Raw genomic sequence first — 9,629 nt, 5'->3', positions numbered from 1 at the left:
GTAAAGCTCACCTGCCGGTGGGCATCCACTCCTCCTCTGGGGGCAATGGGATCTTTCAATAGGATGATGGGATTCCTTCCCCAGGGGCCGAGCTGGGGTTGCAGGGATGTGTACTTGTTTGGAGGGTGGGATGGAATATATTTAGTTGGTTTTTGTTTGATTTTTGTTTCCATTTGCAAGCAGAGAGCAGCTCAGCAGGAATCTTGCTCATGAGGGAGTTTGGCTGGGGTACAATGCCTGCTTTATTTTGTTCTGTGTTCTCTGAAAGCTAAGGGAAGGAAGGAAGGAAGGAAGGAAGGAAGGAAGGAAGGAAGGAAGGAAGGGGTTTTGGAATCCGACACAGCTTTCCCTAGGAGGAACCTAAGGAAGATACAGTCCAGATCCACAGAGGGTGTAAGCCCCTTGTGACCAGAGAACAGCCATCGAAAGCAGGTGCAGGAAGTTGAAGGGTGAGGGGAGCCTTGGGACACTCAGAGACCATGAGGGGCACCAACTGAAGCTGGGCAGAGCAGAAAGCCTTTCCCTTCCCATTCTACCCCCATTATGCCAAAGCTGCTGCTCTGAGCATCAACCAGGGACGGCCCTACCACCTCTGCCTCCCCTCTCTACCCCCCTCCCCTCCTCTTCAGAGGACAGGGAAAGAGGCCTAAGGGCGGAAGCTCTGACCAAAGACCCTCATAATCTGCTTCCTGGTTTCCATTTCTGGACACAAAGGGAAGTTCTAGGTTTTGGAGAGGAGAAAACTGTGTGAATGAGCAAACCCACCCCACCCACCCAAAAGAACCAAGGAGATGCCAGGGAAGGGGCAGTGGTTTGACAGCCAGATCACCTGGAGTCCCAGGAAATAACCCAAGGCTAAATAACTACCAGGTTTCCTTCTCTCTTCTCTCTCTCTCTCTTCTCTATTCCCCCTTTTCTTTTCTGTTATTCTTTTCTCCACAGTCTTTCCACTTTGTCTGGTTCTAGCTCGCCTTTGCCGGCTCCTGCCGCTGCTCTACCATGTGTTGGGGGGGGTACCCCCCATTCACACATAACACAGGTAGAGATACGTCTTCTCTATCCTCCAGTCAGGTGGGATCTCTTCCGGCTTGTGGCCCTTCATGTGTTTCTGCATGGAGGAGAGGCTGGGGCAGTATTCTGTGCAGATGGTACACTGGTAGGGTGAGGCACCATTGTGTGTTCTCAGGTGCTTGATCATGGCAGAGTAGTCTCGAGAGCGCTGGTGGCAGAGTTTGCACTCAAAGGGCTTCTCACCTGCGGAAGAGACAAGACAGGACAGGGCAATGTGAAGACCAGAAGGACCTTGGACCATCCTTGGGCCTGTTGGAGAATGTCCATCCTTGTAGCCCTGTAGTCTCCAACAGAACGTCCCAAGATCGAGGGCTGGACCATCCAACATGTCAGCCGTTAGCCACACAGGCATAGTGGTCTGATAATTGGGGTACTTCACTCCTACTTTATTTTGTGGCTACTGTAAATAGGCTAGTGGCTGATAGATAACAGGAGGACTGTCCATGAAGCTCGGGGCTCCTGCCTTACTATCTTAAGGCAGGGTGCTTCCCTTCTAATTAAAGAAATGTGTGTGCTGTAGGAAGGGATAGCAAGTCCCTGAAGTCCTTCAGGATGCTCGTTCCTAACAAAGCTCACCCACAAGGAACAGGAGAATGGATAAAGTCTTCTTAGAGCTACAGTCAGAAAGGAGGGGTAGGGGAAACCCAAGAAACCAATCCTTCAAATATACCATATGTAGGGCAGTCTGCCCTCTAAGGACCTCTCCTGGACTTTGCCTCCCAGTCTAGGACCGTGCAGAAAGGCAGTACAGAAAACCTAGGAGTGCACAACAGTGACGCCCCAGTCGGCTTTCCAGACCTCCCCTCCACTAGAATCCCCTGGGGCTGAGCAGAGATGTAAGGGAGCCTTGTTTCAATACAGTAATTAACTGGTCAGCCATCTCGCTATCGATACTCCTCTGTGCTGAGGCCCCAGCAAATAATGAAGTAATGAACAGCCGAAGTGATCTAACTATCGACCAGCTATTTACAATAGTCACTGCCGATGCATTTAATGATCTGCCCACTAGGTCACATCCCACAACAAGGGACTGAGGAAACCCCGGGACTCTGGGATATCCCTTGGGCCACTCATGTGTCAGTAATAAGCACCCAGTCCTGTCCTGTGACTTTAAGCCAGAGGCAAGAAAACCAGAGCTCAGGCAAGGAGACAGTGCTCTGAGAAACAGCTCAGAGCCTCCTACACCTGCTGGTTGCCTGCCCCTCCCCTGGCTATTCTCTCTCTTAAGCCAGCTGAGGTCACTATACCCTTGTCTGGACTGGGTGCTGTCCCCACTGATCAGAGAGGGCATCTTCCTTTGCTCTTAGCCTCACAGAAAATGCTACCTTCCCTGCAGCTGACGGACTACAGGGGGTGGGTATTTAACAACCAGCTCTCCAAAGACACATGGCTCCACTGCTACCCGGTCAATAGTCCCACCGGGACCCATTTTAAGCAACTGAACTTAAAATGGGGAAGAAATAAGCTTTCCGATTAAGTAGAGACCAGTCCTGGGGCTCTACTATCTCCAGTTCCCAACCCTGTCCTTCTGTCTGTCCTCAGACCCCAATGAAGACAAGAGATTCATGATTTTTCCATGTAAAAAAGAATGTGGAAGCACTCTGTCAGGCTGGAACATTCTACTATTAAATACATTGGCTCCTTCCACTTCAGAACGCTAGAATTAATGTCACAATTTGCTGACCCTTATTATAACTTAATGCCCTCTGATCATGCCTCCAACCATGAATGGAGAAACGTAAATTCACTCAAATTTCACTTCTCCCTACTCTGGCTGACTTAACTGTAATTTAAGACTTGGAATAAGCATCATATTGCCGGATAGTCCTGGACAGTTTATAGTATGACTGCTTAGGGGGACTGACTGACTGGATCCCTGAGATACGACTGCAACTGATTACTATTATCTGCTACAATTGATTAGTAATGTCTGCCTTGGCCTTCAGAGGAAGGTGATGGTACTCAGACCACCATATTATTATCTCTTTAAAAATACTTATGTTTTTTAAAGTCTGATGGTGGTGGTACACGCCTATAATCCCAGCATGTGGGAGGCAGAGGCAAGTGGAGCTCTGTGAGTTTGAGGCCAGCCTAGTCTTAGACAGAGAGAGTTCCAGGACAGCCAAGGGCTAGCCAGACCCTGCCTTGAAAAATCAAAAATATAAAATAAAAATAAACATTATTTTTCTTTGTGTATGTGTGTGCATGAATGTGGTGCCCTCTGAGGCCAGAAGAGGGCATCAAATCTCCTGGAGCCTTAGTTACAGATGATTATGGGCCATCCAATGTGGGTGCTGGAAACCAAACTGTGGTCCAAAACAGGAAGCACTGTCTCTACTGTGCCATCTCTCCAGTCCCCATATTATCTCTTAAGAGACCCCTTTCTCTCTGGTTGAGCCTTGAGCCATAGTTGGTTGGGCTTCTCAAATTAACCACCTGCTCCCAGTCACCACCCAGGTCCAGAGCCAGCCCAGCCCTCCAGTACCTGTGTGAACCCTGTAGTGCGTCTCCAACTGGTGCTTGAGGCTAAACTTCTTGCCACAGCCATTACACTCATAGGGCTTCTCCCCTGTGTGGATACGCTTGTGGCTCTTGAGTGTGCTCTCATCCCGGAAGCAGCTGCCACAGAACTCACACTCATATGGGTGGTCACCTGTGAGAACAAAAAGCTGGATCAGACCCTGGCTTCCTCCTGCCTCTGTTTCAGGAGACAGCAGGGTACATTTGGTGTCTTGAGTTTGCCTATGTTCACCACCTGACGAATCCCCACAACATGAATAGCCAGTCCCTGTGTTTATACATCCAAACTCCCTGTGGCCCCACAGTCATCCTGCTTAGCCTAGAAAAGAGCAACAGCCCTCAGGAAGCAGGCCCCTGTGAGGGTGGAGCAGAGCCGGGGACTTCAAGACACCGTCCTTTTTTGTTTGTTTGTTTTGTTTTTTTTCCGAGACAGGGTGGAACTCACTCTGTAGACCAGGCTAGCCTTGAACTCAGAAATCTGCCTGCCTCTGCCTCCCAAGTGCTGGGATTAAAGGTGTGTGCCACCCTTACTCTATCTCTTCTCCGTTTCCCCTGGCTCTGGGACAAGGATTACTCTTCCTCACCCTCAAAAAATCCCTCCAGCTTGGAGAACTTGTCTTTGGTCCCCCAGTGTTAGCCACTATCCTCTCTCTCTTACTCTACCCGTTAAGCATACTTCCTCTACACTCCTTTCCCTGGTGAACCCTAAGAATCTCTCAAATCCTTGCTCATCCATCACCCCCCCTCCCCAGTTTGGATGCTCCCCTTTTAGTTCCCCAGGCAGATAAAGTCATATTTTCTTCTTTATTCCCAAAGAGAAGACTACCTAACACTTTCGGTTTTTTATTCACAGAAATACGATTTAAAAACAATGGGCCATTTATATAGTCCACGTTTGCTGTATTCTTACTTCTGAGAACATCATGGAGGCCATGTCATGTGGCCATGGAAACCATCTGATGAAAGATGTGCTTATTTTACAAAGGAGGAAACAAAAGAATGAGTTGCTTCGAAATACTTAACCACTGTCCCAAGGTCACCCAGCTAGAAGTAGCTAGGCTGGGACTTCCATTCTGGTCTGGTCCTAGGGTCTGAACATTGAGTACTTCCCACAGGGCTAAATGACACCACTGTATTGGACTGACTGACAGGACTACAAGAAACACTTCCTGGGTAAGACTGGAGCCTTTCCTACCCTTATGCCCTCAGTGCTTGCCTAGGAATGACTCTTAGAGAATTCTGGGTATTGGGATGGAAAGAACAGCCCTTCCCTGGTCTAGCCTCATGTCCCTCAGTTGACCTGTCTCTTCCCGGGACACTCCACTCTTCAATCCCTGTGGACCGTGGGGGTAGGAGTGGGGTTAACCACCTTGCATTTTTGTAACCAAGGTGTCAGAGCTCAGGGAATGAAAGGTGAGGTGTGTAGCTCCTTATTTATTACAGGAACGAAGGCACAGACAATAAAGATAGATTGATCACCCACCCCAGACTTTGTTCATGAATATTTAAATATCGCTGATTCCTCTGTCACTGTAATTACAATTTCTCTGGGCTGCATCTCCAACAACCACAGTTTATGGTAAAGAATGGCCCACTGTATTTCACTTGTCCCTCTGCAGATGTGCGAGGCTGCCAACCGTGTAATGTCCCCTGCATTTCATACATTCTCTTCAGCTGCTGAAGGCTTAAGTCATCCACAATGACCTACGTTTTTTCATTATCCCCGTGTCAAACTGTGCTCGTGCCTGGGCATAAATTGTCCTTCTCCTTATAGACTCGCAGGCCCATGCCTTCACTTCCTCTTTAAAATGATATTTTACTCTCTCTGCCGTCTCCCCTCTGTGGGCCACTAACCAAAAGTCCCTCTTCCTGAATGCAGGCCCCCACAGCCACATAAATTCTCACCTCCTCTGGTGGCTCAGAACGTTTTTTCTGACGCTCTGTGGGGAATGGTTATTGGGATCTGTTCACTGGCACACTCTCCCGTAAAAGATGTATAGAAAGCACAGGACACACAGGGGTGAGTGGGACTCCATGCTAGAAGCCCAGAGAGAGGTGCCATCCCTCGCCAGTCCTCACCGTCTAAGGGCGCTGTCCTAGCTCAGAGGCCTGGCCAAACCAACCCTGTATCTCTCACTTCTAGAGCTATACCAAGGACCTGTTCCCATCTCCATCAAAGTCAAGAGGCTAGCCCTCACTGACACAGGTACTAATTGACTGTAGGACTCCCATAGTGAGGGGTAGCCTGTGCATGAGACGCTGCCTCTCTGCTATCTGCCTGCCTGCCTGTCAGTCTGTCTATGTCTCTCTGTCTGCTATCTACCTGTCTCTCTGTCTCTCTCTTTATGCTGTCTGTCTGCCTGTCTACCTGCATCTGTCTCTGTCTGCCTCTGCTATCTGCCTGCCTGTGTCTTTACTCCCCGCTCCTTGTCTGTCTGTCTCTCTCTCTGCTGTCTGCCTGCCTGTCTTTCTCTCTGTTTGCTTTTGCTGTCTGCCTATTTCCCTCCCTCCCTCCCTCCTTCCCTCCCTCCTTCCCTCTCTGTCTATCTGTCTCTCTCTCTCTCTGCTGTCTGTCTGTCTCTTTGTCTGCCTCTGTCTGCCTGCTTGTCTCTCCCTCCTTCCATGTCTGTCTGTCTGTCTGTCTGTCTGTCTTTGTCTGCCTCTGCTGTCTGTCTGCCTGCCTGTCTCTCCCTCCTTCCCTCCCTCTCTGTCTATCTGTCTGTCTCTGTCTCTGTCTCTCTCTCTCTCCCCCTCTGTCTGCACACGTGGCCCTGTCTGGTCTGATATCCAGCTCTCCCTCCTTCCTGAATCAGCAACGATTACGACTTTAATCAAAGATTCAGTATCCTCATTAAGATATAAATATATAAATAAAGCAAGGGCCACGTGAGACTTCAGCTGAAGCCGGTAATTAAAGCGTACATCGGCAGTCACCCAGCCCCCCTCTGGGAAGAGGGGGTGGCAGTGAGGGAGGGCTGGCTGCCTGTGTGTGCTTCTTGCTTCCAGAGGGGGGCCCTAAGAGTTTAACAAACAACCGAGGGGTTTGTTTGATCAGATTTTTATGAATTTAATTACGAAGTGGATCACATGTTAAATGAGTTTAAATAGGAAGTCTCTGGAGTCTGCCCAGGGAAAGAGTAAAAAAACATTCAGAGAACAAAAAAAAAAGAAGCAAAAATGACAAGTCACCATGACACATACCCACTCTCACCCCACCCAAGTTTTACAGCTCAGTGGCTACCAGACCTACAACCCTCTCCCTGAGAGTTGAGCGTGTCAAGCTGGCCATAATGTATATAAAGCTGGCGACAAAAGTCAAAATCCAATTTGTGGTATGTTGATTAACTCTGTAGGCGCGTTAATGAGCTTGACATTAAGTGCAGGACAAACGAGACTAATTAGAGCCCCTCTGGCCTGCCCAGGGCACCTGTGACCCTCCTTTTCCCCTGGTTTGTCATTACCGTGTGGCTTCTTCAGCTCTGGTCAACCCCACTGTCCTCCTTCCCCGCCCCAGCCCCTGGGCTCCTCAGATCCCGTCCTCTCGGCCCCTCCCTTCCGTGCAGCTGAGAGTTTATTATATGATGAGGCCTGTGAATCCATCAATGCCAAGCTCACGGCTGGACTAACGTACCAAACACAGCTGCTGATGCTAAACACCGGCCCCGGCAGCAAATGGGCCAAGAACAACAGAATATTAATAAGGCATTGTGTCGGGGGGGGGGTGTGCAGAGCCTGTGCCGAGATGGTGTGAAAATCAATGAGGGCTGGCATGTGTGTGCACAAGGGGCACACATGTCCGTGTTTCTAGAATGAGCAAGGGTTTCTCCCAAACTCTGTCCTCGCTGGGGATCTGAAGCTCGGCTTACCCAGACTAGAGCTGGACTGACACGTGGCTAACTGAACTCTGAGAAGTGGGCATGGGCGAAGTAAGCTGCATCCTGGGAGGACTTTGTAGGGCTTGAGTCATTCATGTCATGTGACGTCAAGTGACTTGACCCAGTGCCATACCTGGAGGTGGCTAAAGGAGGCTGGGCTAAGATTAAACTTAGGGATCTGTTGAGGGAATCACTGATAGGACGATATCTGTATCTGTACCCGTACTTGTACCTGTACCTGTACCTGTACCTCTACCTCTACCTCTACCTCTACCTCCACCTCTATCTCCATAGCTATATATTTTATAGGGAGGCCCTTATGCAAACACTGCAGAGAAAGTTGTCGAGTATACCCCTTTCTCTTCGGTCTCTCTTGCTGGACCTTACCTGCTAAGACCTCCTCCTTTCTACTGAGCAGCCCTAGGCAGTGCTGCGCATCTGGTGAGCCTTTCACATTTAATAATGATATGGCACTGTGCTCCTCTGACTAGGATGGGATCCAGAACCCAGAGCCAAGGCGTCCTTGGTGAGAATACTGACAACTGGCTGGACAGGACAACTCAGCTCCTGAAAGTGAGGCTCCTTCTTTAACCATCAGAGCCTGTCACCTGTGTAAGGGCCAGCCACATACTCCATCCCTCAGCCATGAAAAGGCTCTTGAGAATGAGACGTTCTTCCAACCCTGCCTGAAGTGTGCAGAGCATTTATGTTGTGTATGAACTTTGTTATATCCTTACAGAGAGATTTGATCCAGCTCTCTCGCAAAACCAGATCAGGAACACACACACACACACACACACACACACACACACACACACACACACCAGCTCTCCCACAAAACCAGATCAGGAACACAGAGGGGTGTGTGGAGGGAGGGAGGGAGAGAGGGAGGATACAGACAGAAAGAAAGACAGAAAGTCATACAATTCAGAAATTGGCATTCTTTCACTCAGGGACAGTAAGACATGATCTCATTTTGCTTTAGAGCAAAGAAAAGGACTAAAGTCATCTATCTATTCCTCAGTTAGGAAAAGACCCACAGCTCCTTCAAGGCCCTCTGACTGGGTATCCTATCCCCTAAAGCAAGAGGGTGGTGACAAGGATAGGCAAGGGCTGGGCAACTAGCCCTGCCTACTTGACTTACACATACCCTGTCTTTCATTCCATCGTGTGAACTGGCTGAGCAGGGCTATCTCACGGCTCTTGCTCAAACACTCCCATTGTCCTTCCCTAGTCAACATTACGGCCACAGTAGAGGCCTCCTGTGTCTGTCATGAAGGTGGGACAAGTTCCTCAGTGTACCCTCTGAAGCCCTGAGCTGACCTGAGTGCTGTCCTAGGATGGGGAAATAGTGGGATTGTAATAGTTAGGCCAGTTTTTCTCCAAATGTAATTTGCAACCCCTACCTCCGATATCAGAATCCCTTGGGAATACTTATTAATGGTATTGAGATCTAGAGCTCACCCTGAACCACTGAACCAAAGTTTCCAGAGAGTAGACCTCGAGTATGATTTTCTTTTAATGACTATTTTTCTGTGCCGTGTGAGAAAAGATTGGGAACAGACTGCCTACAGGTGGAAGGGTGGGTGGTGGATTGGGAGAACTGTCAACATTTAAATGTTCTATGGGAGCCCTTCTGTGTCTAACTTCAAGCAGAGAATGGCTGAGAATTCCTCAACCTGAAACACCCTCCCCCACACACATACACACCATAGATCTCTGGAGGTGAAGCCCAGATAGAAGGTCCAGAGATGCTCCCCACCCATCCCCTGGACCAGCCTACCTGTATGTGAGCGAAGGTGGCGTTTGAGAGCCGTGTGGCTGGGGAAGGTGCGGTTGCACTCACTGCAGATATAGCTGCGCACGCCTGCGTGGACCTCCATGTGCTGCTGGAGTGCACTTTGTGCTTGGAAGCGCTTCCCACACAGCAGACAGAAAACGGCCATGTCCGTGCCTGTGGGAGACAGCAGTGGGTGAGCCTCAGCAACTTAGAGACCCAAGATTTTCACCGATGAAGACTGGGATAAGACCCAGCACTGCCCCTAGAAATCCTAAAGCCCACGTTCTAAGTCAACACCCCAGGGGCAGTCCAGGCCATGTGATGTTCACTGAGCACCTTGAATGTAGCTCTGGAGGAAAAGTGCCAACGGCTGCCCTGCCTCC

The 9,629-nt window shown here is 49.5% G+C and overlaps 1 protein-coding gene across 1 annotated transcript; it reads right to left on the bottom strand.

Annotated features, from left to right (window-relative positions):
- Positions 1-881: 881 nt before the first annotated feature.
- LOC114616669 (zinc finger and BTB domain-containing protein 16-like) lies at positions 882-9,410 on the bottom strand. Its single transcript, XM_028762098.1, has 3 exons — positions 9,250-9,410; positions 3,557-3,724; positions 882-1,254 (listed from the first exon to the last, which is right to left on the bottom strand). The coding sequence occupies exons 1-3, from the start codon at positions 9,347-9,349 to the stop codon at positions 1,025-1,027; spliced, it is 498 nt and encodes a 165-aa protein (XP_028617931.1). The 5' UTR covers positions 9,350-9,410; the 3' UTR covers positions 882-1,024.
- Between the last annotated feature and the right edge of the window lie 219 nt (positions 9,411-9,629).

This window comes from Grammomys surdaster, unplaced genomic scaffold, assembly GCF_004785775.1.
Source record: "Grammomys surdaster isolate TR1022 unplaced genomic scaffold, NIH_TR_1.0 332942, whole genome shotgun sequence".
In the NCBI taxonomy this organism is placed as follows: Eukaryota; Metazoa; Chordata; class Mammalia; order Rodentia; family Muridae; genus Grammomys; species Grammomys surdaster.
The sequence above is the reverse complement of the archived record's forward strand: the minus strand, read 5'-3'. Positions and strand labels throughout refer to the sequence as shown.

Excerpts from the sequence above, each read along its gene's own strand:
- LOC114616669 (XM_028762098.1), bottom strand. The coding sequence starts at position 9,349 with ATGGAGGTCCACGCAGGCGTGCGCAGCTATATCTGCAGTGAGTGCAAC. Across the intron at positions 3,725-9,249 it reads CCACCTTCGCTCACATACAG|GTGACCACCCATATGAGTGT; the intron begins GTAGGCTGGTCC and ends TTGTTCTCACAG. Across the intron at positions 1,255-3,556 it reads GCACTACAGGGTTCACACAG|GTGAGAAGCCCTTTGAGTGC; the intron begins GTACTGGAGGGC and ends TCTCTTCCGCAG.